The sequence below is a fragment of the Pyrus communis genome, chromosome 13 (genome assembly GCF_041283825.1).
Source record: "Pyrus communis isolate YQ-2024b chromosome 13, ASM4128382v1, whole genome shotgun sequence".
Taxonomy (NCBI): domain Eukaryota; kingdom Viridiplantae; phylum Streptophyta; class Magnoliopsida; order Rosales; family Rosaceae; genus Pyrus; species Pyrus communis.
In genome coordinates, this window is record NC_142577.1 from 26168280 (window position 1) to 26184564 (window position 16285).

The window sequence follows — 16285 nt, forward strand, 5'->3', positions numbered from 1 at the left end:
TCATGTTTAGTTGAGCAAGAATAGAAATTGAGAGATGATATGCACCCTCTTTTTAGCCTCTTACACATCTATGTTTAATTTGGGTAGTTGATTTCGTTTGATTTATTCGTTCTGATTGCCGAAATAAAGATGGATGTGTGAGAAGCTAAAAAGAGTGTGAAAATTACTCTTTGCAATACAAGAATTTGCTTTTTTAAACACAAAATTTTATATATTACAAGAGATATAACAATTCCAAGTTATAATACAAAAGAAAAAAAAAAAAAACTAAAACACAATAGATTAGAAAAAATTATTATCTACTGAGGCAATGCACCACTTGCTACAATGTAGTTAGAAAAAATGGGAGACTTTTAATGCAGTCTCTAGCTATCAATGTTCATTGATTGAAACCTTGTTGGCTTTCAGTTTTTTATCGAAGTCTCTGACATTAATGTAATGATGTATTTCTATGTGAGTTGTTATATTTTTCAAATTAAAAATTGAAATATGAAGTTGTTTATATTAATGAGATTTTAAATAAAACACATAATTTGTGGGATTAAAATTACTAAAGGATAAATTATACTCTCCAATATATTATATGTATAAACATAGGTGCATTCATCAAAATTAACAAAAAAATTATTGTACCAAAACTATTAACAAACTAATAGCTGAGCTGGCATTGCTGATGTAACTAACCACAAAAAAGAAAACATATATTAGGCTTAAGATCATTAAATTTCTTTGATTAAAATTGACATGGATACATTTTCAAATTAATCAAGAAAATAGAATGTACCCATATAAGTCTAAAAAATGGATAGAAAAATATTAAATGGATTTTATTTCAAAAAATGGGTACATTTTATATTAAAAAAATGAGTACATTTTATATTAAAAAATGAGTACATTTTAATATTAAAAAAATGATACATTTTACATATAATAAATTGATATATTTAAGAATGGATACATTTAAGATTAAATTAAAAAAGTTATATGAATGTACATTTAAGATTAAAAAATTAAAAATCTTTTTATTAAAAAATTAATGTGTACAAACTTATTCTAATTTATGTTTTTATTTTGAAAATATTTGGAGTTGAAATTTAATTAGAAGATTAATAAGAGCGTGAGTATTAAAACTCTAAATCAATTACCTATTTTTATTTTAAAAAAATTATGTAACTTACATGCATGTAAATTCATCAACACATTCATGCTAGGAACTTCGATTAAAATCCAAAAACTAATAATGTCTCAGTCAATAAACATTAGTAAATAAGGACCATATTCTAATTTTTCTTAGACATGAAAAATGAATATAAATAAAGGAAAACTAATGAAAATGACTTGAAAACTTTGAGTTTTAACGATAAGGACAAAATAAAGGGTAAAGTGAATAGTACCATGATTGACTTTTTAGTGTAAAAATGTAATTTTTCATTAAAATAAACAGTACCGTGAGTTTTTCGTTAAAACTCCCTATAAATAACTTCATATATCTACATAATACTTGGAATATATATATCCAATGACGGATCTACAGAGGGACCTGGGAGGTCCCAGGACCCCTCAGCGCCCTAAATCGCTGCTAGAAATTTTTCGGGGACCCCTCGTACTCGAACACGAGGTCTGTTCAGGGTGTTCTGTAATTTCTGGGTTTGGTGGTTTTGTTCTTGCGAAGACGAAAGCAGGAAGAAGATGATTAAATGAGTCTTTATCATCCCTTCATTCCCACGTGACCACCCTCAAACTTTCCCATTTAATGTATTTTTTAATTGGTCCAATCACGTTTGGACAGCTAACATCAAGTTGATCTTTCCAAAAAAGAAAATGGGTTGTCAGTCCCTAGGTGTATTTTTGCTAATTGGCATGGCTGCCTCTTTCTGCGTCCAGTGCCTCATTTTACTTTCTACACCCACATATTTAACACACTTATTTGTCTTAAAATTCAATATCAATCAATATGATCTCTAAAAATATTATGTAAATTATTATGAACTTGTAATTATTTGAACTTTTATCTTATACGTTAAATTCGATAAAATACTAAAGGTATATAATAAATTTACTTAAATTCACCTAGTTCGCCTAGATCGCAAGCGGAGAAGAAAGAAAATAGGACCCTTTTTAACAATTGGTATATGTTTTGTGTTTTTTTTTGTTAAATGTGTAGTTTAGAAATAAAAAATATGGAGATATTTTTCAAGCCAAAGACAATAGCACCATCTATTTGTTCATTGAGAAAGATAGTTGAGTGACTTAATTAGTTATTTATATTGAGAAATATGCTTTTTTATGTACTGATAATGAAGCTATCATAGAACATTTTCAGACTATGAAACCCCATCGTGGACGCTCAAATTAGGATTTTATAACTTGTAATGTTGTTTTGCATATGATTTTTGAATGAAATGTATTATATTTAACTTTTCAATGTTAATGTTGTCTATAAAAATTTTTACCTTTATTAATGGGACCCCCCGAATTTAAAATCCTGGATCCGCCACTGTATATATCCACATAATGCACGACTTAAAGCTTTGACATAATTTTTTGGAGGTCAAATTGGTGGCCACTTACATTCTGGATTCCGGAACCGAATCCTTTCTGAATCCCAATAATTTGAGTCCAATAATTATTTGATCCGAACTGTTAAAATTTGATTCAAGGACTAAAATTATTATAACTTTTAGATGAGCCCCTTATTTATAGTTATTGGATCAAATTTTAACAGTTCGGATCGTTTGATTTTTAAGCTTAGATTATTGGAATTCGGATAGGATCCGGTTCCCTGCATTCCATATACATGCACGTGGCATGTCAACTGATCTGTTGTCACTATTGATTCCATATTATGGCCACAAAAGAAGTTGTCAACACTAAACCTAAAACTATGATCATTGACATCATATTTGTTTTAGAAATTTCGCGATAAGTTGTTGCGAACATTCCATCGAGTCAATATAATTAATTGATCAGGTGAAAACCAAGGGAATATAATATATAGAAATCATTTGACTTCTTATACACAGAGAGCAAGTTTTTCGTGTATCTAAATTATCATACCAATTTACTTTTATGATTTTATGAATTAATTACAGACACACACACACTAGATTGTAATTTACACGTAAAAATGAATAAATACATATAACACCTGACAACATTCTATTATATTTCTCTGCTTATTAATCAGCTATTGGTGATGGTTTGGTATAACATAAAGACTGGACCAAGATTCTCTCTGGAACTCGAAGTTTGGAGCCAGTAGACTTAGAGATTTGGGCGTTCAAGGGGAGATAGAGATTCGGACTCTTAATTTGCGTGAGGTTGGCCAATAGGATGGGCTAAGGGGGTAGAGGAGGGCACAAGATTTAAAATGAGTTGTCAAGATCTCGAAGTCCGCGGACTCTGAGTACAGAGATCCGAAGACAATGTCAATTCATAAGGACTAACTGTGTGGTTAGATATAATAATAATCCTACTGTAATGAACAACTGTAGACGCACCACGTTCCATCGAGACAACGTTATGGAAATAGAGAGATCGAGGTACACGAGCTGCAGATCGTCAGGAATAAAAACCAAAAACAAAGTCACATGCACATGCGCAATGTGGTGGGGGACCTCATATAATATGAATTACAAACCCATATGAGACTTGAGTCTAGTAGGGTACCCAATAGTAGTAGTGGTAGATCGATCAAGCTAGTAGCTTTTCGAGATCTAGTGGTTGAGGGATTCAAAGGAGTCTCTTTGTCCACCTGTCTAGCTATATCTAAGCTTAGCTTATCTTAGCGAAGTTGGTGCCTCTAAGCTGGTTGAAAGGTACCCAAAACTCACAAGTGTAATGAATTTGATTAGATAGGACTGTAATTTTGTAATGCCATGGATTACATTTGACTGGAGAAGATAAGGTTGATCAAATCCTATATTTTGTGTTACACATGACTAAGAGGATAGATTGAGTTTGACTTTCATGTGTATATGGTGGCTTCGGCGTACAAAGTTTCTTGAGCTGAATCATAGGCTTTAGGGTTCTCGAGTTGAATCATAGGTTTTAGGGTTCTCGAGTTGAATCATAGGTTTTAGGGTTCTCGAGCTGAATCCTGTACTTGAATCTCATGTATGGTTCCAAGGTTGGAATGGTGGGGTTAGGTCATCCATAATTGATCAAACAGAAAATGTACGTCATTAAACTTTTGCGAGATTGTTCATTATCTTTATTATTCAATTATGGTGTTTATACTTTGAAACGATGACACATCGTGATTAAAAAATGAATGATCGAGGTCATAAACCTAAGAAGTATTTGTCCTTAAACGTATCCAACCACTAGGCTACTACTTGTCTTGTCCACCAAACGAGAAGCTATAACTAGCAGTAGTACAGTGGGCGCCGTTGCAATTTGGTACTTAGCTGGAGTAGCATTTGTGGTGGGAACGGAACGCACATGGTTGTACTTGTGTCCATATTGATGGACTCCGTTGTGATGAAACCCCGTAGTAGACCCACGACAAGACAACTTGGTTTTTTTATTTGGTGCAGGCAATTCCAATGCATGACTTATTTCTTACTACTAACCTGCATTCCCAAAGTTAATTTGTACGATGCCCCACTTCAAATTTTAGCATGCATTTGTTTGTCCTAATTCCACAACTCCATTTAGGTTTTAGCCTTATAATTGCACAAAGGACACTTGAGGAGATTGGTAACACTAGTCGATGTAGAACAGACAGCAGAGCTGATCGAAGAGCACCTCGAAAAATAAAAAAAATACTTTCGGCAGCAGACGAAACTATCAGCGTATATAGCTGCGGTTCCAAAAACCAGATACTCCCCCTTTAGATATATATAATTTTCTCAAAAAGCTCCGAGAAGCACATCCTTATATGTAGGCTATTCTCCCCGAAAATTCCCATAGCCTGTTCTCTTTACAATGAGAAAGTTGATGCGATCCTAACTCATGGTGTTAAAGAGTGATCTATAAAGATCCTCGGTACGGCAACGGGAGATACCGAAATTTAGGAACTCAGTACAAAAGCCCTCGGAGATCAACGCATTATATAAAATCAAACTGAAGGCCAGTGCAGACTCCCGGTTTGTACTTTTTATCGATATTTTTGTTGGCGTTCAGCTTCGTGTGCCCACGAAGAAAGCAATTGGTAAACAATCTCAAGCGCATACCTAAGACGGGGTCTGTTTGTTGATTCTGGGTCACGATAAGCCCAGCGAAGGATATTCAAGATTATGAAATCTGAATAATTCAGCGTCGGTGTATCTAGGTACCAAATCCCATCTAGAGATTACCGAGGTCGAGCATGTCCGGTGGTCGGCTCTGCTAGTGGATGGTCTAGCAACCGGTGGAATCTATTTCAATCTCCAAAATGAAATTGTTTACCGCATTACAGTCTGAAAAAGTCAACTTCGACAAGGGAAATTTTTTAGATTGATTTGTAAGTATTCTACGTATAATAAGGAGGATATTCTTGAAATATTTTGGAATAATGTATACAAAGAAATCAAAACTGAAAACAAATCTAGCAATATTCATAGTAATATAATTAATTTATTGAAATGTAATTATTGTGATCATATACTGCCTGATACTTTGGTAAAATTACAGACTGAAATTGAAAATATTACTTTAAATTGCGATTATCAAAGTCTTTATAAGCACTATCCTGAGTTGATGCGTAAATTAATTGATAAGGAAAAGCAAACTGCTAAGGAATATCTAAAGAGTCAAAATCTATCCGAAAACGATTTTATTTTGATTAATGACTTAGGTCAATATACACTAGAAGCAGTAGTTCTGAATGTACTAGGGAAAGTGTTCAACGGTTTTGATCATTTTTTCGGTTGTTAAGGTTGCTACTATGCTTGAACAGATCCAATCAGCTGTACAGATAGAAACTAGATACAACAAAGTTTATAAAGAAGATGTTAATAATACGATAAAAAGAAATTATGTTATTGCTAAACACTTGTTAAACTTCTTGTGTACGAGAGGTTTGATATCTTATGAAAATATGAAAATTGATGAAGCACCAAAGATAAAAGGTAAGAATTGTTATAAAACGGCATATTGTTATGCGTTGTTCAATTTCGACTTATCCCAACTCGCTCTTAAATTAAATATACCCATGATTTCTATGCCGTTAGCTTGGAATCTAAGTTGTTTCACCTTCAACGTTAGCTGATATGCAAGGGGGGTACTTAAGTGGAATTACGGGATTCTTATATAATAAGTTTCGTTTATTAACTTCACGTGACTATAATAACTTCTATATTAAGTTGAAGGATTCAGTAAGTGTGTGCAATGTTTTGAATAAGCTTCAGTCTCAACCCTTTGAGATAAACAGTAAGGTATTGTTATTTATTTTGAAAAATCGTGATGCCTTAGAAAAAAAAGGTCTTCTTATGAATAGAAAGCTAGCTGAGTTGAATATAAAAAACGCTTTAGACATATTGAGGAATTGTTACTAAAGACAAATTATACTAGTACAAAAAACACTTTGCGCGACGCAGGTCCATCGTCGCGCAAAGTCGAAAACCGTCGCGCAAAACTTAGCTCAACGCACCTTCGTCGCGCACTAACCGTCGCGGCAAGGCAGTGACAGAAGGGGTTTGCGCGACGAATATTCCCCCTACGTCGCGCAAAGTGGCTTTGCGCGACGTATGGGTATGCGTCGCTCAAAGTGGCTTTGCGCGACGTAGGGGCAATGCGTCGCGCAAAGTGGCTTTGAGCGACGCATCCCCTACGTCGCGCAAAAACTTTGTGCGACGAAGATTCTACCTACGTCGCGCCACCCTCTTTGCGCGACGCACGATTTTACGTTGCGCGAAGTGGCTTTGCGCGACGTAGGGTCGTGCGTCGCGCAAAGAGCTTGGCGCGATGAAGATTCTACCTACGTCGCGCAAACCTCTTTTTTTTTGTTTTGGTAAAAAAAATATTTTTTTAATTTTTAATAAATATCTTAATTAAACTCTAAACGATAATTAATTAACCAACGAAAAGTATTTAGTTATAAATATATGAAAATATACATACAAAATGTCCAAACAAAAAAATAAGAAAAAACTACAAGTACTAGTCTTTTAGGTTTGATACATCAAGCTACTAGGTATCGGTAGGGCAAAGTGGCTCAGAAGTCGAAGGTGTAGCAAGATCAGGTACTGGTAGTGAGATTTGGAGGCCAGACATTTGTATGGCTCGTACAAGGTCTCTCATCTGCTCGCCCTGGGCCTTAATCTGCTCGCCCTGGGCCCTCATCTGCTCGTCCCGGGCCCTTATTTGCTCACTCTGGACCGCAAGTTGACCCTTTAGGGTTGTCACTTCCTCCTTCAATGCACTGACCTCTCCTGTGTTTGATCTGGAAGAAGAGGCACCCGTCTCACGAACTCGCGCTTTTCCCATACCCCGAACAACTTTGCCAGGACGACGACCGAAGTTTTGATCCATGACATTAGTCAGGATCTGAAAACCTGCATCCTCGGGTATCGTGGCGTCCTCGATCGAGGTCTCCGGGGGAAGTTGTGATGTTGCTTCTTGGAGAACAGTAGTGCGCTGTTCCACCATAGCATCCTGTAATAATAAAGGAAAAAACATATAATGTTTAATAACATAATATAAATAATATTTGAACGATTCATACATATAAGAATAATAACAATTACATATACTTACATGAAGCTGCTTAGCTATCTCATCACCAGGTCGAACGTAAACGTCCTCGAACATGTCGATCTCTGGGAACTTAGAACCTTCCTGAAGAAACAAACATTAAGAAAATTTTATTAATAAATAATAATAAATAAATTGTATAAAATTTCAAAATTAATATACTTTTACCTGACGTCGTGCCTGAAGCCTATACGAAAAGGGCTTCGAACCAGAATGGTGGAGAAGTGTCTTTGAGTCCCGAGCTATCTTGCCAGCAATAGATTTCTTCTGTTAAACACACAATAAACATGTTAGTGCGATTATTTAAAATAAATTAATAAAGGAAGCTTAAAAAAATAACTAAAACAATAATAAATTATTATTAAAATATTATGTACATACCACAAATTTTGGGTCCGTAAAATGTTTGCAGAGCCACTCCCAATCCTCCGGCCGGTCCTGCAACTCGGTTGGGCAACCATGTAGGCGAGCAAACTCCGGATCATCCCATCGCTTAAAATGCGTGTGAAGATAGTTCTTCCAATGTTTGTACCGATTTGCTAAGGTATCCTCTAAGTAGGCCAAGACCTCAGGGGATATGTCGTCAAGATCAAAATTGACCTACGAATATGAAAAATAATAAAATAATAGTAAGAAATTTAATAATATTAAGATAATATATTTTGGTTTTTAATATTTGTAAACAAAATTAAAAAAATGATAAAGGCTAAAAATTAATATACTAACCGACAAGTTTTCTCGCACTAGTTTCTTCGTCTCCTCGGGAATTTCTGCCTAAGACTCCCACTGCATAGGACAATTTTTTTTAATAACAACACCACAACTACTAGCGACGCTGTTATGCTGCTGTGAGGTAGCCGCTCCACGATGTCGCGGGTCATACTCAATCTTGATCCTGGAGTTGGTCAAACGTACGCTTTGTGCCTCCTTCAACATTCGACTAGGCCCCCTGGTGTTTTTTTTAGCTGGCCAAAAATAATTAAATGGTGAAATCCCTAAGCTTAAATTTACAGAAAATTCGACATAACCTCACCTAATAGTATAGCATTTCCCAAAACCTTAAAATAGTAATTCACAACCCCCATCACATTGTCACATTCCAGCAAATTTTCACCATCATAAAAATAATAATTTTAAAATGATAAAAGAAAAATACAACGTAGTGATCGAGAATTAGAAAAAACTACCTGGCTGGGAGGCCTCACCCTCGACTCTGGATGCCGAGGAAGTGTGATCAGAAGGCTCCGGCTCGCGGCGGCGTCGGTGAGGCCGTCGTGCACTAAGCGGCTGAACTGACACTGATGATGTCGATGAGACGGGCACCTGGGACGCCATAGGAGTAGGCTCAGTAAGGGGTGTAGGCTCCCCAATCAATGGAGCACTCATGCATGGAGCAGTAGATGTTGATAATGCAGGAGGCTCATTGGTCACACTCCGACGACGAGTGATCAACCGCGACATCTATACACTTTTTGAACCATAAAATTATAACATTAGAAACTAATCCTTTCTTGCATTTGAAACTAATCAATTAGCAGCCAAAGTAGTAAGTAGGTTACCAACATTCTTAATTTCAAAACATGAGGAAACTACTTATCCATTTTCATAGCCAACAAAAAAAAAGTGCATCAAGTGAAACAAAAAAAAAAGGGTAATATGACACTAGGATTACCAAACATTGTAATCAATCAAAGGTATCAAAACTTCATTAGACTAAATGATCAAAGTACCGTACAAAAACAATTTACTTCATACAAGTCATTCAACTAGACACATGCCACAACAAATGAAAAGGCAATCTACTTACCCCCACTTGATTTCTGGAATTGGATCCTTTGGTTTTTCTTTGGTGATAACTCTGTCTCTTACTTCTATCAAATTTGGATTTATATGCAGCACTGCTTTGCTTTTTGGCTTGTGCTTCTCCAAATTTACTCTGTACGGAGGTGGGAATTTTTTTTACAAAAGGACAGGTACATAACTCAAAAAATGATCGAATGGGTTAAAGAAGTAAAGGGAAATCTGTTGAAGTGGTTGTGCTTGAGAATGACACAAAAGCATGCAGCCCTAACATATCTTCATTGAATTCGTAAACTAAGGGAAAACTGGGACTATTTTTAGGATTTAGTTGCCTGAATGGAAGACCGTATGCCAAGCATTATACATCAGGTATTATCCAAGTCTAGGCATGATAATAAGTTACCCAAACTGCACAGAATTTTATACCTGTACCACTTCCTCTCCTTTGATGACCCGTCCGAATACAATTAGCTTATCATTTAAATCTGGTATTGGTGCAGTTGTGATAACAAGCTCAAATTCTTTGTTGTCTGGTCTAGCCTTGTAACAAGTCCTTGGGAACCACCCCCTTTGATTATATAGTGCTTGATCACGTGACTGAACGACATCCCCTTGAAGTGTCCCTTTTGACTGCAAAACTAATGCCTTAGAAGTGCCATGAGGGCATAACACACTATTGCCCTTACAACCAACAAAAACCAAGCAAGTCTACTTCTGGATGCTACTGCTACTCAGAATATTGAAATGATTTCTAATCGTCCAAGTTCTAATTTTATTTACATTTAGCCTCGATATAAGTCAACTAGGCATCCATATCACCAAGGCTATATGAACCTTTAACCTCCTGTTGTGTATTTGATAATTTACAAAGGAGTTACGACAAAATATACCCCTTGGCTTATAAGATGATAAAAATATTAAATAATACACCCCTTGGATGCGAGCAATTTTACTAACAGCTATGTACAAAGTCACCCCGTCCCATAATTTTAACTTTATTCTCTTACCCTGTAGAGAAATAGCTTCAAATAGACATGATTTAATATTACTACAGCAAGTATGTATGCAAGATACATGTGATGTCGAATACTCACCATAAGTCAATAAATCTATCCACAACCTCTGGAGAACCATCCTTGAAAAGTTCCACTGTGATAGGACCTTTTGGTGTATTTAGAATCTACAAAATACACAGGGAAGGGGGGAGAAGAAAGAAAGTGAATAACTACAATTGTGGAAAAGCAGATAGGTGACTTACACTCTAAAAATAAAACATCAGCAGAGAGACCAGGAATGAAATAACACCGAAGGAAACCGGTGCAGCAATCCTAATTGTTAAATTTTCCCAACCCAGATACATTCCGAGAAAAGAAGTTTATTGATAAACTTTGCTGCATAACAAATTTAACAGCCGCACCAACACCACAAGGTACACAACCACCCCGCTACGTTAATTCTAGAAGTCGAAAATTGCAGGTTTATGCAATGTGACACCAAATAGAAAGATGGCAGTATGAAGAGACTTACAGCATAACCGGGAAGATCGCCCTTCTTGACAAACCCATCAAAGTCCTAAACAAACAAACAAACAAAAACCCACCTAATTTAACCAACTACGCATTTACGCATAATTATTATGCAAACAAGAAGATTAACTAATTCTTAATTAATTACACAAATGGAAAATACCCATTCCAAATTAATACCTCTCGATTAGATAACTCCGACCCAGATTGGTCTAGCGACCTACGAGGGCAAATTAGCGCGCACAAAATGAGGTCCACCGTCTCGGTCACCACAGCGGTACCAACCACACCATCAAGTACAGTCTCCACAAAATGAGGCGTATGGATAAACATCATTTACAATATTCATAACTTGTTCACTAGGATCCATATTAGATTCAACAGTCTCCACTCGTGTCACATATGAAGACGAAGCTTGGTCTAATCGTTCTCCATGATGATACCAAGTAGTATAGGTCTCCAGCATCCCATTTCTTACTAAATGAAATCGAACATTTTCGAATGTCTCCCACATTAAGTTGTTACACCTCCTACACGGACATCGGATATGAGTTGAACCTTGGCTGTGTCTAATTGCGAATTTAGTGAACTCTTCTATTCCATCCAAGTACTCAACATCACATCTATTATGATTATGTATCCACTGTCTGTCCATTTTGTCTGCAATCCCAATAAAAGTACATGAGTTACAACAACTTCAACTACTGTATTGTCACCTTATTTCTCCGGTAAGGGCCCTATCCCATTTAGGAATGCATAGTTATGTGCCGTAAGTTACGATTGCAATGGATTAAATTTCGACGTGGGCTAATTTCGGCAGCATCTCCTTACAGTCCTTCAAGTGCACGCCGTAGATACATAATATCCACCGTGTACTCGAAGAACAACAGGAAATGTTACCAAAATTTCCACTATCGAAACCTAATCCGTGAACCGCACACTACAACACATAACTATGCATTCCCAAACTGTCCATAAAATGGGACAATTCAAGAATTAATTGGACCGCAGTCATGCTTTTGCATCCATACACGAAATCCAACTAATTCTCAAATGGGAAACTAAGTTTTTCTTGACAAAAGTGTACGAAGTTAAGTAGTATTAATTTCGTACAACACAAAACAATTTTGTACGTGACGTACAAAAATTTGTGCATACAAATAAATTAAATCCCAATAATTACTAAAGCTAAATAAACTAGATAAAATTAATAAAGATCAATTACAAATTCAATCCCAAAAAACTCTAACATGACCTAAAAAGGGCATAGCACACAGGCAAAAGTACACAATAACAAGTATAAGGAATCTGAAGTTAGTTGCTCAAAAATTGGTGTTCATATGTGATCAGGGGAAATAATATAGCTATATAAAATAGGTTAAAAGGAAAACCAAACTCTTCACCGAAATTTTAGATCTTTACAATCTTCCTTAAAATATTGCTTTTGCTTTTATTTTTTTATGGTAATTTAAAAAATTTCCTATCCATGAGGATTAAAAGCTCCTTTGCACCATTAATAGATTCCGTAAATCTTCATAGAGGGCATGATATGATATGCTATAAACTGTAAAGATGAAGGGATTGTTCATAAATTTCGAAAGAGTGTCCTGTTTGTCCACCATTCTTGTTTCATATATCGAAGTAGACAGCTATTTTATAATGTCAGTTTTGATTTATCAGTAGTCCAGTGATCATTTCGTTTAATTCAGATTGTTTGTTCATGTAATGGTATTCGACAGGTACATTTTCTTGTGGGACACTAATATCTGTCATATGTGTGATTTAGAGTGCTTAAGTAAGTCGTATAATGTTTATATCCATTATTTGTGCCTTTTGTGAATAAGCTTTTAGCTGTTTAGTGGTTGCTTAGTTTTATTTGTTTCTGTGCATTATGTGTTCTAGGGCCTTAAGTATGTCATGCTATTGTTTTTTGTTTAATTCAGTTGCGCAAACTCAAAAGAGCCCATTATTTGCAATCACCTTAATTTACCAAACTTTTTCAAATGAATTTAATTTATGATGATTTGAAGTAAACGTCATTTTAATTTCCATTGTTGGTAGATTCGCACAAGACATGTATGCTTGTATTAGGCTATAAAATGAAAAGTTTTCCCTTCGTTCAATTTCACGTTTTTGCTCACATTTTAATCTCTCTTCCTTGCGTTGCCTCTCACGCATCAACCTCTCTTTTCTTTTCATCTCTCACGTTTTTCCATTTCCTTGTTTTATAAACAGAACAATCAAAATATCAGCATATTAATTGCTATATATGCTTTAGAAAAAATTGTTTAGGACTTAAAAATAGAACCTTTCTCCTCAGAATTTCTTGTTTCTCCAGCTCCTTGCGGATCCGCAACTCATGAGCTTCAACTTCTTTAGCGATTCTCACTTCTTCACCTACAAGATGCAACTAGTTAAGTCCTTGGTTGACAAAATATACTATACTAAAGTTAACTAAACAAGTATACCTTGCGTTTCCTCTCAATTCTCAGGATAGAGTCATTAATTTGGCCTTCAGATAATACGTTAGAGTTTTCTAGTGCAGGTGCAACAACATGGGGATCACTAAACTGAGTATTTACCCTCACGTTAGAGAAGGAGTCCCTTTGTGCTACACTGCCATCATCAATAGGAGATCAAAATTTTCAATATATTGGGAATTTACCAAACTGAGTATTTACCCTCAATCATATATGCATGATAAGAACAAAAAAGATCAAAATTTTCAATATATTTGGTAATATTAACAAAAATTTCAATACAATCATATATATAAAAAAAATGGATGAATAACATAGATGTTTTTAAATCACCTGAGTGTGATCAGGTGGCTACGGAGGTCTGCAGGTCAGGAATGGAGGTCTGCAGGTGAGGAAGAGGGGAAGGCAGGTATGGAGTTTTGACTTGGTTTAGAACACTGGAAAGAAAGACAAAAAGGGATATTTTCGTGTTCACTTTGCGCGACGTAGTGAACCTGCGTCGCGCAAAGTTGGAAAAAAGCGGTAAAACATCCATAGTTTGGCGGCAAATCTTGCGCGACGCATACCTACGTCGCGCAAAACAGGTTTGCGCGACGCACTTAAACCTAGGTCGCGCAAAGTTGGAAAAAAGCGGTAAAACATCCATAGTTTGGCGGCAAATCTTGCGTGACGCATACCTACGTCGCGCAAAACAGGTTTGCGCGACGCACTTAAACCTAGGTCGCGCAAAGTCCCTTTTTTTTTTTTTTTTTACCCGTTTTGCTTATAAGTACAAAATAAATAAATTAAAATCTACTTAATAAATACATATACCATTGAATTTGATAGGAAACACATTATCCGAAATTAGTTTCAATGATCCAACCGTCAAACTTGTTTGTATATACTTGGAGATCCCATACGCCAAATATCACAAAAAACAAACATGCAGAGATTAAGTAATGAGACAAACCATTTCGACGGCTATAAACGAAAAATCACGATTTAACGGTTATATTAACTCCGATTTTGATGATTTTTGACGACCTACACTCATTGACCCTACATGAATACAACAAACTGGTTCGATTTTCAATTTAAAATATTTACAAAAGTGGATACCACAAAATATTATGTTATACTTAATGAAAGTTTAAATAAATTCCAAGTGTTAGTGAATCTATTGTTTTGATGAGATACGCATTGTACAAAACTAGTTTCAACGATCCAACCGTCAAACTTGTTTGTATATGCATTGGGATCGCATACGCCAAAAATCGCAAAAAAAAAACTTGTAGAGATCAAATAACGGGACAAACCTTTTCGACGGCTATAAACGAAAAATCATGATTTAACGGTTATATTAACTCCGATTTTGTTGATTTTTTACAGCTACACTCATTGACCCTATACGAATACAACAAACTGATTCGATCGTCCATTTAAAATATTTACACAAGTGGATACCACAAAATATTATGTTATACTTAATGAAAGTTTAAATAAATTCCAAGTGTTAGTGAATCTAATGTTTTGATGGGATACGCATTGTACAAAACTAGTTTCAACGATCCAACCGTCTAACTTGTTTGTATATGCTTTGAGATCGCATATGCCAAAAATTGTAAAAAACAAACGTGTAGAGATTAAACAACGGGACAAACCTTTTCGACGGCTATAAACGAAAAATTACGATTTAACTGTTATATTAACTCCGATTTTGATGATTTTTTACAGCTGCACTGTTTAACCCTATATGAATACAATGAACTGATTCGATCATCAATTTAAAACATTTACACAAGTGGATACCACAAAAGAAAAAGGCAATGCAAGAACCCCAAAAGAAAAGGAAAAGGCAAAAAAAAAAAAAACAGAGGACTTTGCGCGACGTAGGTACAATTACGTCGCGCAAGCCTGTTTTGCGCGACGCAGTTGAACCTACGTCGCGCAAAGTCCTCTGTTTTTTTTTTTTGCCTTTTTTTTTATCCGTTTTGCTTATGAGTACAAAATAACTTAATTAAAATCTACTTAGTAAATACATATACCATTGAATTTGATAGGAATTGCATTGTACCAAACTAATTTCAAAAATCCAACCGTCAAACTTGTTTGTATATACTTGGAGATCCCATACACCAAAAATCAAAAAAAAAAAACATGCAGAGATTAAGTAACAGGACAAACCTTTTCGACGGCTATAAACAAAAAATCACGATTTAACGGTTATATTAACTCTGATTTTCATGATGTTTTACAACAACACTCATTGATTCTGTATAAATACAACAAACTGATTCGATCTTCAATTTAAAATATTTACAAAAGTGGATACCACAAAATATTATGTTATACTTAATCAAAGTATAAATAAACTCCAAGTGTTAGTGAATCTAATGTTTTCATGGGATACGCATTGTACAAAACTAGTTTCAATAATCCAACCGTCAAACTTGTTTGTATATGCTTTGAGATCGTATATGCCAAAAATTGTAATAAACAAATGTGTAGAGATCAAACAACGGGACAAACCATTTCGACGGCTATAAACGAAAAATCACGATTTAACGGTTATATTAACTCTGATTTTGATGATTTTTTACAACTACACTCATTAACCCTATATGAATACAACAAATTGATTCGATCTTCAATTTAAAATATTTACAAAAGTGGATACTACAAAATATTATGTTATACTTAATGAAAGTGTAAATAAACTCCAAGTGTTAGTGAATCTAATGTTTTCAACGATCCAACCGTCAAATTTGTTTGTATATGCTTTGAGATCCTATACGCCAAAAATTGTAAAAAACAAACATG

General features: G+C 35.2%; 1 protein-coding gene across 2 annotated transcripts; it reads right to left on the bottom strand.

Moving 5' to 3' along the window:
- Window positions 1-6996: 6996 nt before the first annotated feature.
- Window positions 6997-13909, bottom strand: LOC137735340 (uncharacterized). Of its 2 annotated transcripts, XM_088682231.1 has the most exons (14): window positions 13817-13909; window positions 13472-13619; window positions 13312-13400; window positions 11184-11663; window positions 11005-11049; window positions 10572-10657; window positions 9904-10107; window positions 9485-9613; window positions 8865-9145; window positions 8404-8642; window positions 8059-8277; window positions 7846-7944; window positions 7681-7761; window positions 6997-7578 (listed from the first exon to the last, which is right to left on the bottom strand). In XM_088682231.1, exons 13-14 carry the CDS (start codon window positions 7732-7734, stop codon window positions 7114-7116), a joined length of 519 nt encoding a protein of 172 aa, XP_088538357.1. In that variant the 5' UTR covers window positions 7735-7761; window positions 7846-7944; window positions 8059-8277; window positions 8404-8642; window positions 8865-9145; window positions 9485-9613; window positions 9904-10107; window positions 10572-10657; window positions 11005-11049; window positions 11184-11663; window positions 13312-13400; window positions 13472-13619; window positions 13817-13909; the 3' UTR covers window positions 6997-7113. The 2 variants fall into 2 exon arrangements, 1 of the variants encoding a protein (XP_088538357.1); XR_015954590.1 differs by lacking the exons at window positions 6997-7578; window positions 7681-7761; window positions 7846-7944; ... (4 more) ...; window positions 13472-13619; window positions 13817-13909 and having other exon boundaries at window positions 9022-9145; window positions 11184-11354.
- Between the last annotated feature and the right edge of the window lie 2376 nt (window positions 13910-16285).